This window comes from Schistocerca gregaria, chromosome 10 (genome assembly GCF_023897955.1).
Source record: "Schistocerca gregaria isolate iqSchGreg1 chromosome 10, iqSchGreg1.2, whole genome shotgun sequence".
Taxonomy (NCBI): domain Eukaryota; kingdom Metazoa; phylum Arthropoda; class Insecta; order Orthoptera; family Acrididae; genus Schistocerca; species Schistocerca gregaria.
This window is the reverse complement of record NC_064929.1, coordinates 124,235,459-124,251,540: the sequence shown is the minus strand read 5'-3', so window position 1 is coordinate 124,251,540 and position 16,082 is coordinate 124,235,459. Positions and strand designations below refer to the sequence as shown.

Below are 16,082 nucleotides of genomic sequence, written 5' to 3'. Positions count from 1 at the left end.
AAAAAGAAACCGTGGTGAACATCCATAAACGTTTCTGTGCAGTGTATGGCGATGCTGTTGTTGATAGGAGTACAGTTGGGCGATGGGTAAAGAAAGTTACAGCCGCGCTCGGGACGTCCTGTCACGGCCACTGACCCAGACATGCTGAGTCGTGCGAATGCCATTATTCGTGCCGACCGGCGCATCACAACTCGACAGTTGGCTCCACATTTGTAGGTCAGCATTGTAAATGCGTCTGCAATGATCGAGGCTCTCGGATATTGAAAGTGTACACGGTGGGTTTCACGAATGCTCACAGTGGACCAAAAGATTCAAAGAAAGACCTTTAATCTCAATTGTTGAAGCGTTTTGGGACCGACAGATAGGCCTTTCTGCCGCGGATCGTTACGGGGGACGAAAGCTGGGTGCACCACTTTGCGCCGGAAACAAAAAGACAGTCCATGAAGTGACATCATCCTCTTTCAGGACAAAAAAAGAAATTCAAGTCAAACCCCTCTGCCAGAAAAGACATGGTGACAGTCTTCTGGGACTGTAATGGCATCATTCTCGTGCATGTGATGACAAGAGAGTCAGCCATCGATTCAGAATAAACTCAAGAACCGTTTCCGGCGTGTTAGATCGGATGAGAATCCAGCAGAAATCTTGCTTCAACACGATAATGCACGACCACACACAAGTCTGAGAAGTAGGCAACACATCGACAAATTGAGTTGGACATCATAGCCTCATCCACCCTACAGTCCAGACCTGGCAACCTCTCTTTGAGCCGCTTAAAGATACTCTACGGGGGACAAATCTTGAAGATGACAAGAAAGTCAGTCGTGCTGTGACAACATGGCTACGCCTACAGAACAAGGACTTTTATCAGCAGGGAATACATGCTCTTCAACAACGTTTGCGTACAGCCGTACAACATGAGAGAGACTACGTAGAAAAATAGGACATTGGCAAGACATGGTGATGTACATTGTCACCAAATTGTGACTCTGAACCATAAGTATGTTGTGGGAAAAAAAGTGGGGCATTACTTATTGAACGACCCTCGTATATGTTTATTACACTACTACCCATAAATATTGCTACACCACGAAGATGACGTGCTACAGACAAGAAATTTAACCGACAGGAAGAAGATGCTGTGATATGCAAATGATTAGCTTTTCAGAGCATTCACACATGGTTGGCGCCGGTGGGGACACCTACAACGTGCTGGCACGAGGAAAGCTTCCAACCGATTTGTCATACACAAACAGCAGTTGACCGGCGTTGCCTGGTGAGACGTTGTTGTGATACCTCGTGTAACGAGGAGAAAAGCGGGCTTTGATAAACGTCGGATTGTAGCCTATCGCGATTGCGGTTTATCGTATCGCCACATTTCTGCTCGCGTTGGTCGAGATCCCATGACTGTTAGCAGAATATGGAATCGGTGGGTTCAGGAGGGTAATACAGAAAGCCATGCTCGATCCCAACGGCCTCGTATCACTAGCAGTCGAGATGACAGGCATCTTATCCGCATGGCTGTAACGGATCGTGCAGCCACGTCTAGATCCCTGAGACAACAGATGGGGACGTTTGCACGAACAGTTCGACGACGTTTGCAGGAGCATGGACTATCAGCTCGGAGACCATGGCTGACGCTGTATCACAAACAGGAGCGCCTGCGATGGTGTACTGAACAACGAACCTGGGTGCACGAATGCCAAACGTCATTTTTTCGGATGAATCCAGATTCGGTTTACAGCATCATCACGGTCGCATCCTTGTTTGGCGACATCGCAGTGAACGCACATTGGAAGCGTGTATTCGTCATCGCCATACTGGCGTATCACCCGGCGTAAGGGCATGGGGTATCATTGGTTACACGTCTCGCTCACCGCTTGTTCGCATTGACGGCACTTTGAACAGTGGGCGTTACATTTCAGATGTGTTAAGACCCATGGCTCTGCCCTTCATTCGATCCCTGCGAAACCTTGCATTTCAGCAGGATAATCCACGACCGCATGTTGCAGGTCCTGTACGGGCGTTTCTGGATACAGAAAATGTTCGACTGCTACCCTGGCCAGCACATTCTCCAGATCTCTCACCAACTGAAAACGTCTGGTCAATGGTGGCCGAGCAACTGGCTCGTTACAATACGCCAGTCACTACTCGTGATGAACTGTGGTATCGTGTTGAAGTTGCATGGGCAGCTGTACCTGTGCACGCCATCCAAGCTCTGTTTGACTCAATGCCCATGCGTATCAAGGTCGTTACTACGGCCAGAGGTGGTACTGATTTCTCAGGATCTACGCACCCAAATTGGGTGACATTGTAATGACAAGTCAGTTCTAGTATAATATATTTGTCCAATGAATGCTCGTTTATCATGTGCATTTATTCTTGGTGTAGCAGTTTTAATGGGCAGTAGTGTTGTTGCAGAAATATAGATGTGCCAAATGTACTTGAGCGACAGAATGTGAGGGCACTGCAGGGGTGAAGAAACCTTGTCAGGCAAAGTGAGAAAGCTCTGAGGTAAGATCTGCTCGGAAAGGTCGTTGACTCACCTCCGTCTCGAGCCCAACAGCAAGAAGCGCGACCAGAGTCTCGGCCGTCGTTTCGACGTCGCCGGTGGCGGCATCGTCAGGCGCGAAGCCTCCGTCGGCGCGCTGGCGGGCCTGCAGCCACCGCTTGGCCGACGTCAGCAGCTGCGGGTCGACGGCGACGTGAGCCTGCGCCCGGTTCAGCACGTCCAGGGCCCACACCGTTCCGCTGCAACAGAGGCGTGCGTCTCTCAAGCTGCATATAATCTTCTTGGTTATTAGGCTGTGTCATTTTTCTTCTATAATGTTCGACGTTTCGACCCATCTGCTGGGATCTTCCTCAGGATCTTTTGCTGTCCACTACAGCTACAACCAATCTGATTTGTGATTTTATGTGTGTTGCCAAGGCCAGTGACTGAAGACAAACAGACACTATCCAGCAAAGCTCCTATTCGTACATACACTGAAGAGACAAAGGAGCTGCCGGTCGCGGTGGCCGAGCGGTTCTAGGGACTTCCGTCCGGAACCGCGCGACTGCTACGGTCGCAGGTTCGAATCCTGCCTCGGGCATGGATGTGTGTGATGTCCTTAGGTTAGTTAGATTTAAGTAGTTGTAGGGGACTGATGACCTAAGATGATAAGTCCCATAGTTCTTGGAACCATTTGAACCATTTGAACAAAGGAACTGGTACACCTACCTTATATCGTGTAGGACCCCCACAAACACGCTGAAGTGCCATAACATCAGAGGCACGGACTCTTCTTGGGAAGTGGTGTTGGAGGGAACTGACACCATGAATCCTGCAGGACCGTCCATAAATCCGTAAGATTACGGTTCGGATTTAGAAGTCTTTTAACAAGTGAAAAGCTATATTCTCTTTGTGAGGTACTGGATGGATTAAACAAAAGGTTTCGAATGCTTGGCGTATTTTTTTTATTTAACTAAGGCATTTGATTGTGTTGATCACAAAATGTTGCTCCAGAAGTTGGACCATTACGGAATGCGGGGAGTAACTCATAGTTGGTTCACCTCTTACTTTAGCAACAGGCAGCAAAAGGTCGTTATTCACAATGTTGATAACGGCTGTGATGTGGAGTCTGAGTGGGGTACTGTCAAGTGGGGGGGGGGGGGGGGGGGTGTGCCCCAGGGATCAGTGTTGGGGCCACTCCTGTTCCCTAATTATATAAATGATATGACCTCTAGTTGTAAGGTGTCAGGCAAATCCAACACCTTACATGAAAACCCTGACATGATAAGCAAATCCAGTAGTATGTCACATAGCTCCGAATAAATCGTGACATTAAATTAACCAAAGTAATACGAGTAACGAGTGAGCAACTGGAATACCACAGACTAACACAAGAATGCCTAAATGCATGTCGTACCTTCCCACCGTGAGGCAGACGCAGTTCCGAGGGGAGAAACGAGGACAGAAGCCGAGAGCAGAACCGTGTTAAGCTAGATAAGGGAGGGGCTGGTCACCCACGCTGCGAGCCTACCTGTACAACTATACAACCCGCACGTTTTAGCGTGAGGCTTTTTCGCGTCTCAGGTATGTCAACGACAACCCCCATCCCATGTTAAAAGCTAGAGCCCTCCAGAAAAGCAGTATAGATCTTACGATAAAACAAAAAGGGCCACTACCACCCGCAAGTTTTAGCGTGAGACTTTTTCGCGTGTCTGTTACATTAGGATCACTCCCCAGCCCATGTTAAAAGATAGAGCCCTCCAGAAGAGCAGTATAGATCTTACGATAACGCTAAAAGGACCACACTAGCTGCAGGTTTTAGCGTGAGACTTTTTAGCGTCTCTGTTACGTTGCAAACTTTAAAAACATTGCCCCACCACGAAAAGTATAACGTTTCTTATTGGATAGACAGAATTTTTGTAGGCGGAGCTTAAGGTTAACATTGAGACCCTGATTGGTCAGATGAAAACATAGCCAGATAGTTTTTTTAAACTAACTTCGGTAAATTGTAGTAAGGAGAAGTGAGGGAGAGTTGGTTCCGAGACGGCGGGCTGGATGGCTGCTGCGCCGGCCGCTGCCGCCCTGACGCTGCTTGAACACCGACAAGGTAATGAACGCACGCGATGCCGCATTTTTGAGCGCATAAGGCTTCACTCAGAACTGCAGGAGTCTCATCTGTTACACCCCATTTTTTGCGTAATACTAGTGTCGATCGTTAATTAAAACTCATGGTGTTCACATTTGCCACTTGAAGTAAAGTTCTGAAACGCGATGATTTTTCTTTTATATAGTTATTGAGAAGCCACATCAGCCACTGTAATTTACGACAAGTTAGATAAGTAATTAAAGATAATTGAGGGTCACTGTAGACCATTTTGATAGTTTTCTCTTTTGTGAAACTTAAATTTAACCTAGATTATAGATGTGATATGGCATAGGTCATCCTTCGATCGATTGTAGAACTTGGAAACCCATTTAGGGAATATTCGTTCACATTTTTGTTGAACGCAGTTGGTTTTTACCATCCTGTATTAAAACATTTCCTTTTATCAATAGTGCAATTTATAAACGATGTTTTGTGATTAGAATAAATTTCCAATGGTAAACTTAACTGCTTTTTCGACGTTATTTTACCAGCTAACTAAAAAGCCTTGAACCCTTTCCACTAAATCTAGTTAGTATTAAGATTCTTTTACAGGGAGTGCAGTGGAGCTGACGCTGAGATCATTTGGTACTTGGTTATATCATCGCTAGTCTCACTGAACTCTTCTGAATTCTACATGTCATGTGTGGTCTGGCGTCTCCTTACCAGCAACAGGTCCCAGGTTCAAACTAGTTAATTCCCTAAAAACACGTTCAGAGTGTCGTTGCGCGAAAGTGGTAGGGAGACACGATATAGTACAAACAGACACCACCATGAATGTTTAGATAGTATTACAGGTAACTCCAAAATATTTCTGTTTGCTGATGACATTAGCTTGATAGTAAAGGAGGTTGTGTGCAACATTGGCTCGGTTTCAAATAGTGCAGTACATGACTTCACTTTATGGCTTGTAGAAAACAAAGTAACGCTAAATCACAGTAAGACTCAGGTTTTACAGTTTCTAACACACAATTCAAGGAAAACTGATCTTTTAATTTCACAGAATGGGCATATGATTAGTGAAACTGAACAGTTCAAATTTCTAGGTGTCAAGTAGATAATAAGCTGTCGTGGATAGCCCACGTTCAGGATCTTGTTCAAAGACTTAATACTGCCATTTTTGCTATTCGATCGGTGTCAAAAGTGAGTGATCGTTCGACACGAAAATTAGTCTACTTTTCTTATTTTCATTTGCTATTGTCGTATGGTATTATATTTTGGGGTAACTCTTCCCATTCCAGAAGGATATTTTTGGCTCAGAAACGGGCGGTTCTGGCAATAAGTGGTGTGAATTCACGAACCTCTTGCCGACGTCTGTTCACGAGTCTGGGTATTTTGACATTGGCCTCCCAATACGTATATTCCCTATCGTCTTTTGTTTTACCAATATTAGTTTATTCCCAAGAGTAAGCAACGTTCACTCGGTTAATACTCGGCAGAAATTATACCTACATTTGGATCGGACTTCATTAACTCTTGTGCAAAAAAGTGTGCAGTATACTATTGCATCCATTTTCAATAAGCTGCCACTCGAATTCAAGAATCTTAGCAGTAATCCACGCGCTTTCAGATCGAAACTGAAGAGCTTCCTCATGGGTCACTCCTTCTATTCTGGCAACGAGTTCCTTGAAAAATTAAGCTAATTTTTTATTGTACTGCTGATAGCGTTTACTTAAACTTATGGACTGACTATTTTGAGGTTGATGAACATTTATTTTTATACGTTATTACCTTTATGTTGTAATGCACGTACTGACACGATCCATGACTTTGGAGATTTGCTACTGAGTTTGGTCCTACGGAACATGACGAGTAAATAAAAAAAAAATAGGAGGGAATGGAGACCTCTTCTGAACAGAACGTTGCAAGACATCCTAAATATGCATAATAATGTTCGTGTCTCGGGAATTGCGTGGCCACCGGAAGTGTTTAAACTCAGAAGAGTGTTCCTGGAGCCACTCTGTAGCAACTCTGGACGTGTGGGATATCCCATTGTCCTAATGGAACTGCCCATGTCTATCGGAATGCACAATGGGCAAGAATCGATGCAGGTAATCAGACAGGATACTTATGTACATCTCACCTGTCAGAGTCGTATCTAGACGTGTCAGGGAATCCCATATCACTCCAACTGCACATGTTCCACGCTCTTACAGAGCCTCCACCAGTTCAAAACTCCCCTGCTCAGATGCAGGCTCCATGGATTTATGAGACTGTCCCCATACCTGTACACTTCCATCCGCTCAATACAATTCGAAACGAGACTCATTGGACCAGGCGACATGTTTCCGGTCATCAACAGTCTAATGTCAGTGCTGACGACTTCAGGTGGGGTGCAAAGCACTCATCAAGTGTACGCGAGTGGGCCTTAGCTCCGCAAAGCCCATATCGATGATGTTTCGGTGAATGGCTCACGCATCGTTTGTGCGGTGACTATAGCACCACGTTAAAATTCACTTAAATCTTGACAACTTGCCACTGGAGCAGCAGTAACCGATCTAAACTTGTTGTCTTATACATGCGTTGCCGACTGTACCGCCGCTTCCTGCCTGTTTACATATTTTTGTATCGGAATATGCATACCACTTTTCTTTGGCGTCCAATATATATAAGTATATATCGTTATCGCCTATGGCTTTAGGCACGTGTCCAGTAATTAAGAGATGATCGGCAAAGGGTGAATTCAGGGGACTGGTGCCGTTCTTTCTCAAAAGATGTTCTATATATCTGATGGTGAAAGCATATTTTGCATACTGAAAAGAAGGGGCGTCGGTTAGATCTGTTAGAGGAATTGGAGATTTCCAAACATCTCTCTCGTCATGATGGCCTCATTCTCAACGAACAGCTGCAGCTGCGAAATAAAAACTTTTTCGACTGTATAAAGCCATTGCTTGATCTTTGATTCAGATTTCCTCTTGCAATTTACCGAAATGTTGTTTTCCTGTTACATCTTTGCTGTTTTCTTGTATGTCATAACTAACGTTTTTTTACGTTACAAAATGTATCTCTGTTTAAAGCAGATAAATATGTCACTTCATCCTGTTATTATTAATGCTTACGTTATGCCTGAATCAGCTGCATTACAATTTCGTGTGTCTAATTTTGAATGTACAGTAGCCTAGTTGTTTCTGTGGCTCGTAGCAACACCATGTTTACTTGCTCACACTTTCTAACGTGGGCACCTCAGCCTCGTTGCAACCCTTGCTCACTAAAGTACGAGCAGCCCTTAGCGGCTCGCTACCTTATTTAAAACTATTCATGATGTCGCCTTTCCGTCTTAGATTTTTTAAAATGTGTAAGTACTGCATCTCTTTTCAGTCAGTACAAACTTTAATTTTATTAATTTTTTAGAACAGTAATTCTGAAGACGACGCTCGTAGTAGCGTCGAAACCTGGTCAATTTTGACTTAATATTTGTGACCGAGGGCTTATTTGTTCTAATATAATTCTGACACCGTCACTGAACCTTAGCAGCTATGTTCAAAGTTTTATATCTCTTTGAATAGTTTTTTAATGAGTTATTTCACCGCCATTTCCAAAAATACTGGAACACGTATTTCTTAATTTCTGACCAGAGGTCTGGTTTCACAATTGCCTTAGTAGCGATACATTTTCAAAAATATTTCATTTTATATTTCATCCCCTTGTGGCTGGAACTTCGAAAAGATAAAGTCAACATGCTCTACCAATTTCAAGTTTTCTGTTCTTAGCGGTTTGGGCTGCACGGTGATTAGTCAATGAGTGAGTCAATCTTTTGCTTTTTATATACAGAGATTATCGCGATCCGTCATTACGAAGGTTTTCCGCTCCGCAATGGCGACCCTGCATCTAACTCTAAAAATAAATCCAGAAATAGCAGCCAATGGAGCCGTTTTCGGTCAAGTAGGAGTTTAATACCAGCTAACAGTAACATTCTGATTATTTATGTTTTTGAAAATGCTCCTCCTGCGAGCGTGGTGATGTGCCCCACTTCCGAACAATTATTTCTCAGAGGCTTAAAGTCCAGTCATTACATTTCATACTTTCAGGGATACATCTCGATTTCCATAGAAACTCCACTTCTCTAATAGGGTATTATAAGACTGACAGAAACAAATGCCTTCGATAAGTCACAGAAGGTCTATCGATTAAGGATTTTATTATGTGCTCAGTAAATAAATAAATATCTGGCTCAGTAGAGCGGCCTTTTTGAAACCTTAACTGTAACTGGCTAAGTGTTCCATTACTACACAGGTGGGTGACAATTCTGGAGTACACTATCTTCTCAAATATTTTTAGGAAATGATCCCGTACGTAGTGAAGCTAGGTAGCAGATACTGACATCTTAGGAGTTTCCCTCCTTATACTGGTTCAACATTAATAGAACCGACAAACTGCAGCGACAGATTTCTGACTGGAAATGGAGGAAAAAAGCTCCTGTGAACATGTGTTCGGAAATGCGTTGTTGCTATGGTAGATGACGCTGCCAAATGACAGTTCCTCTGTGTGCCATGTGTTCCTTGCGATTCGTGGGCTATGTGATTGAAGCAGAGTGATGAAAGCCACAGAATGGTCTGGTATGCATGTCAGGAACGAGGCCGAGATGGTGTCTGTGTATGGCCAAGCAGATGGAAACGGTCAAGATGCAGCATGGCGATACCAAAACAAGTGCCCTCATAGAAACCAACCCCATCATTTCGAGCTCTTTTTGGACGTCTGAGTGCTCATGGGTCCTTTCAGACAGAAGACATGTAGGAAACAGCAGAGTGTGCGTACACCAGATTTGGAGGACTGGGGTCTACAGGATAATGAGATGTAGTACACACTCCAGGCTAGTGTCCTGCTAAGACAGTATAAGCCAAAGTACGATTATGTGTTTCCTGCATGACAACTGCTGCTGCCGCTACACAACACACACAGAACACACAGATCAGTATGTGCTCACAGGAACTGTCATTCGTCAGTGTCATCTACTGTGGTATTGATGCACTTCTGGACACATGTTCACAGGACCTTTTTTCCTCCATTTCCAGTCAGAAATCCGGCCATAAAGTTTCAAGTGGGTCAGCTGTGAGGTTGTCGGGTAGGCTAGAGCTCTGTACCTGTGGCTGCCCTTTGTGGGGTGGTCCCCGAATGAGCCGTCCGGCTTGCGGAAGACGAGCAGTGCCTGCAGCTGCGTGGCCAGCCGCCGCCTCACGTCCGTGACGTCACCAGAGGGCGCCTCTTGGTCCATTAGCATCCCCCTGTGGTCCAGCGTCGGTAGCGGGCTGAACGATGCGAGCGTAGACACCAGGCTGTGGACACGGCAGATATGCCCAAGGTTACACTCTGGGTGTGGGGTGATTGGGAGGATGTTGATACAGCAGGTGTACCTGATCTTCCACTTTGAATGAAAGACGATGTAGCAGGTGTGTATACTGCAGTTATCTGCATCTATATCTACATTTATACTCAGCAAGCCACCCAACGGTGTGTGGCGGAGGGCACTTTACGTGCAACTGTCACTACCTCCCTTTTCTGTTCCAGTCGCGTATGGTTCGCGGGAAGAACGACTATCTGTGGTTACACTCAGAATGGGCGTAGTGTGGAATCTTTGGATACAGCAGGTATGCTGGAACTTGCTCTCTGGCTGAGGGTCAGTGTGGATGGTTCTGTGTGCGGGAAGTATACCTGAGGTTTCATACTGGGTGACGGACCATGTGGAGCCTCTCCAAAGAGTAGGTATTCCCGAACTTACACTCTTCATGTGGGATACTGTAGAGGCTATGCATACAGCAGGTTCACTTGAGATTAAACTCTGGACAACAGGCAGTTGGGTTTCAGAGCAGTCACAAGAAATACAAGCTGTTATTGCGAATTACCTTCAGTTTATGTTGTCTTGGAGACAGCCTATGATAGAGTTTGGTGGACTAAAGTATTAGGCATCTTCAACAAGATCTGAATTATTTGCAAAGGAGGGAGACTAAAAAGAAACTATAATGACTACTGGCTTTAATAACGTGTTGGCCCACCTTCAAAACACGATTCTCAGTGGCACAGATACGAAAAATCCTTGCAAGTTTTCCAGCAGTATTTGGCACCAGATGTCTACTGCCAGATCACGCAGTACTCATAAATTACGAGCCGCTGGTCTGTCGGTGAGGACCTGCCTCTCGATACCATTCCAGATGTGATCCACCTGGTTCAGGTCAGGGGAATTTTGGGGCCAAGGCATCGGCGTGAGTTCCTGATGATGTTCCTCAAATGCTGAAGCATGATCCTGGCCTTGTGACAGGGACAGTTATTCCGGTAGAAGATATCGTTGCTGTCGGGAAAAACATTAAGCATGGATGGATGTAGGTGGCTCACAATAATGATAATATAGTCCGTAGCTGTCATGATTCCTCGGATTACTATCACATGTCCCATGGAAGCCCAGGTGAATGTCTCCCACATTATATTACAGCCCTCACCAGTCATGTGTCCGTGATGTGGTGCATGTCTTGAGCAGCCATTTTCCTGGATGATGACATATTCGGACACTTTTGATTTCCTTCCTCAAAGTCCCCAGTCTGGACTCTTATGCCAAAAAGAAGGTTCTACACTAGAGTTGAGGAAGCACCACTACAATGGACTGCATGGTGTCGTTAGTGGCAGGTACAATACTGAACCAATGCATCCCAAGAACTGCTCATAGTGAGATTGAATGCTGCCTGCATTAAGGACAGTATAGAAGCGGAACAGAGACGAATGGGAATTCACTCTTTGAGGAGCACTTACAGGAAACATCCACTGACGTAAGTCATTTTTACGTGGGCTACATTGTTATGGCTCAATACCTGTGATCGAGCACCACGCAAACGGTGAAGTCTGCCAGCTTTTCGAGTCCTAATGTTGCGAGCAACTGTGGAGGTGGTAGAAGGACGGTGCAACCAAGAATGGGCAACAAGGTGCTGGATGTCCAGGCGTTAACACAGAACGTGGACGTCGGAGGCCGTTACACTCTGCCAAGCAGGATAAGTGGTGATGCGCGGCCGATCTGGCGTTGCAACACAGTGCTGGTGCACGCACGCGTTTTAAACACATACTGTTCAGTGCACACTGTCGAACATTGTGCTTCATAGCAGACACACCTATATGTTCCTGTCTTGACACAGCAACAGCGTCAGTTACGTTTGCAGCTGGCACAGGATTATCATAGTTTGTTACATACGTCACAGATCATTACAACCACTCTTTTCGCCAATAAGATGTGGCATGAGTCAGTTTACAGGATATGTATCCGTGATGAGTTTTAACGATTACAAACGAGTATATTTTTCAGTCCTACTCATCCAGTTACAATTCAAATTTAGGTTTCTTACCAATTTGTAAATAAACAAGTCATGTATATGACAGCGTGGAGGATCTGTGTGCAACAGGTATACCTGAAGTTCCACAGTGGATTAAACACCATGCGGAGAATCTGCATAAAGCAGATATTCCTAAACTTACACTCTGGATGGGGGAGACCGTAGAAACTGTGCATGCAGCGGCTGTGCCTGAGGCTACACTGTGGATGAGGGAGATTATACAGGCTGGACATATATCAGGTTCACCTGAGTTTACATTCTCGACAACAGGATGAAACTGGAAACACATGGCCTGTTTGCACAAATTACATTTGTCATGTACCAGATGGATGGCCATAGGCTAGTAGCAGTTGTATAAGGAAATGGGGACGAACGGTCTTGCAACAACGTTAGCAACACTGGTTCTCTCCCAATCACCAAAGTTTGTACTTGGACGGGTGGCCATCTTAATACTCCAGGTGCCATTTGTAGTGGTTGGCAGGAGAGCCAGCACCGTGTTACTAGAGGAGACCGAAAGGCACGCGTTTTAGCTCACGCAGGCTGGCGTGAGGTCTGAAACATGACAAGGGAATTAGAATTTAGAAAAACGGACGTAGCTGGTGGAATACTTAACTTTAATCCATTAATGACGAACGTCGGTTTCGACGGTACATAGTTTACAATATCAATAGTAACTGATAATGGCGCCTTGCTAGGTCGTAGCAAATAACGTAGATGAAGGCTATGCTAACTATCGTCTCGGCAAATGAGAGCGTAGAAGTCAGTGAACCATCTGTAGCAAAGTCGGCTGTACAACTGGGGCGAGTGCTAGGAAGTCTTTCTAGATCTGCCGTGTGGCGGCGCTCGGTCTGCAATCATTGATAGTGGCGACACGCGGGTCCGACGTATACTACCGGACCGCGGCCGATTTAAAGGCTACCACCCAGCAAGTGTGGTGTCTGGCGGTGACACCACACCATTAGCTCAGGGATATACAGGTCACTCAGATGGTGTCCAGGTGTAAGACTTGCATCAGACCTTAGGCCATATAACATTAATATTATTATATTTACTATACTATAGGAGACATTTATCTGAGCTTTCATGGCAGTTGTGGTAGTAATGGAGAGCACTACGACAGCGTTGAACTATGTAAAGATTACTGTGGACCACCTACATTCCTTCATGATTGATGTTTTCCCTGATGGTGATGGCATCTTCCAAGAGGATAACTGGGCATCTCACAAGGGCAGACTACTGCTGCATTGGGTTCAGAAGCATGAGAGTGAACTCACATTGACGTTTTGCCCACCAAATTCACCTTCTGTGAACCTGGTGGAACACATCTCTGATGATGACATGCGCCACCTCTTTTTCCACAAACCACTGGCCTGAGACTAGCAGAACATTTTGTGTGACCATTGCATAGACATCTTGTGTGACGTGCCTCCATAAACATGCCAATGAGTTGTCGAATCCATGACACTCTGAATTGCTGCTGTATTGAGTTCAAAAGATGGGCCTGCAAGCTCATCAGTGTGGTTCACCTGCTGGCTTGTCCAGCGTTGATGGCACACTGGGCTGGATGCAGCCATGATGTACATGTTTCCAACCAATGGGTTTCCCATCACATGGATGGTTGTGACACCAGAGGTTACAGCTACTTCTACGAGTCACTGTGCAGTGTGGTTGGTAACAGATACTTCACCTGCTGGCTTCGCCAATGTCGGTGGCATGCTGAGCCGGGTGGAGCCACGAAGCGGCAGACGATGGGAGCGCCAGCCCACCAGCTACGGACAGGGAGCCCTGCTCTGAACCAGGCACCACCGGCTGGGGGACGTCCAGGTGGAGCACCTGCGAGAAGCCCGCCTCTTCGTTGTAGTTCCACAGCCTGAAACACCACACCACCATACACACTCACTGTGTCGAACAACTCTGTGAAAGACACCGCATTACATTAACCACAACAACTGAGGGCCAGTCACCAAGCACACACTGCCACATACGTGTCTTATACACTATACAGTGTGTTACAAAAAGGTACGGCCAAACTTTCAGGAAACATTCCTCACACACAAATAAAAAAAAAAGATGTTATGTGGACATGTGTCCGGAAACGCTTACTTTCCATGTAAGAGCTCACTTTAGTTCGTCAGTATGTATTGTACTTCCTTGATGCACCGCCAGTTGGCCCAATTGAAGGAAGTTAATGTTGAATTCGTTGCTTGTATTGACATGCGACTCATTGCTCTACAGTACTAGCATCAAGCACATCAGTATGTAGCATCAACAGGTTAGTGTTCATCACGAACGTGGTTTTGCAGGCAGTTCAATGTTTACAAATGCGGAGCTGGCATATGCCAATTTGATGTATGGATTAGCACGGGGCAATAGCCGTGGCGCGATACGTTTGTGTCGAGACAGATTTCCAGAACGAAGGAGTCCCGACAGGAAGACGTTCGAAGTAACTGATCGGCGTCTTAGGGAGCACGCGACTGGGGAAGACCTAGAACGACGAGGACACCTGCAATTGACGAGGCAATTCTTCGTGGAGTTGACGATAACCCTAATGTCAGCGTCAGAGAAGTTGCTGCTGTACAAGGTAGCGTTGACCACGTCACTGTATGGAGAGTGCTACGGGAGAACCAGTTGTTTCCGTACCATGTACAGCGTGTGCAAACAGTATCAGCAGCTGACTGGCCTCCACGGGTACACTTCCGCGAATGGTTCATCCGACAATGTGTCAATCCTCATTTCAGTGCAAATGTTCTCTTTACGGATGAGGCTTCATTCCAACGCGACCAAATTGTAAATTTTCACAATCAACATGTGTGGGCTGACGAGAATCCGCACGCAATTGTGCAATCACGTCATCAACACTTATTTTCTGTGAACGTTTGGGCAGGAATTGTTGGTGATGTCTTGATTGGGCCCCATGTTTTTCCACCTACGCTCAATGGAGCACATTATCATGATTTCATACGGGATACTCTACCTGTACTGCTAGAACATGTTCCTTTACAAGTACGACACAATATGTGGCTCATGCACGATGGAGCTCCTGCACATTTTAGTCGAAGTGTTCGTACGCTTCTCTACGACAGATTCCGTGACCGATGGATTGGTAGAGGCGGACCAATTACATGGCCTCCACGCTCTCCTGGCCTCAACCCTCTTGACTTTCATTTATGGGGTATTTGAAAGCTCTTGTCTACGCAACCTCAGTACCAAATGTAGAGACTCTTCGTGCTCGTATTGTGGACAGCTGTGATACAATACGCCATTCTCCAGGGCTGCATCAACGCATCAAGGATTCCATGCGCCGGAGGGTGGATGCATGTATCGGCGCTAACAGAGGACATTTTGAACATTTCCCGTAACGAAGTGTTTAAAGTCACGCTGGTACGTTCTGTTTCTGTGTGTTTCCATTCCATGATTAATGTGATTTGAAGAGAAGTAATAAAATGAGCTCTAACGTGGAAAGTAAGCGTTTCCATACACATGTCCACATAACATATTTTCTTTCTTTTTGTATGAGGAATGTTTGCTGAAAGTTTGGCCGTACCTTTTTGTAACACCCTGCATACCTTGTGGATATTTGTTTGGATCATTATTACATACAATGTGCAACATAGACGGCCTGACAAAAAAAAAAGTGAAGCACAGAGAAAACACCACTGGATGTAACTTTGTACACATACACATCATGGGTGGCTGTGTGAATTATTGAGTTGCAATTCTCTGTGACAGGTAGAATGGCCACTAGAGTCCATTAGCGTTCTGTGTGTTTACTGTTGCTGTAAGTTCTAGCAGGCTGTATAAGTGGTGTGGTCAGTGATAGATGTTGATGGGCTGGGAGACGCCATATACTTACATGAGAAGGTACTCTGGGCAATCTAAAAGGGGCGCCATTTTGGGTCTCCATTGCCTGGCTGATCGAATCTTGAAATATCCAGAATTGTCTGCATACAGATATGATAGTGGTCTAATGTTGGACTTGATGTTGGAGCCTGAAGCTATGCTTTTATGTCATCAGTGTTCCACGTGACTATGTCTGAACACCACAATACAAGAACACCTTTGTATACTAGGCTCATTTTATCCCTCTGCATCTGTACCTGCCATACACGAACAAGCAATGGACCCCTTGGGACATTTCGTG

At 45.4% G+C, this 16,082-nt stretch overlaps 1 protein-coding gene across 1 annotated transcript in view; it reads right to left on the bottom strand.

Annotated features, from left to right (window-relative positions):
• The window catches only part of LOC126293207 (C3 and PZP-like alpha-2-macroglobulin domain-containing protein 8), a 732,149-nt gene that overhangs the window by 67,205 nt on the left and 648,862 nt on the right, over positions 1-16,082 (bottom strand). Inside the window, exons 17-19 of the mRNA XM_049986331.1 lie at positions 13,629-13,811; positions 9,713-9,904; positions 2,544-2,748 (exon numbers count right to left, since the gene is read on the bottom strand). Of these exons, the coding sequence (XP_049842288.1) occupies positions 2,544-2,748; positions 9,713-9,904; positions 13,629-13,811 (580 nt within the window). The remainder of the gene's footprint in view (positions 1-2,543; positions 2,749-9,712; positions 9,905-13,628; positions 13,812-16,082) is intronic.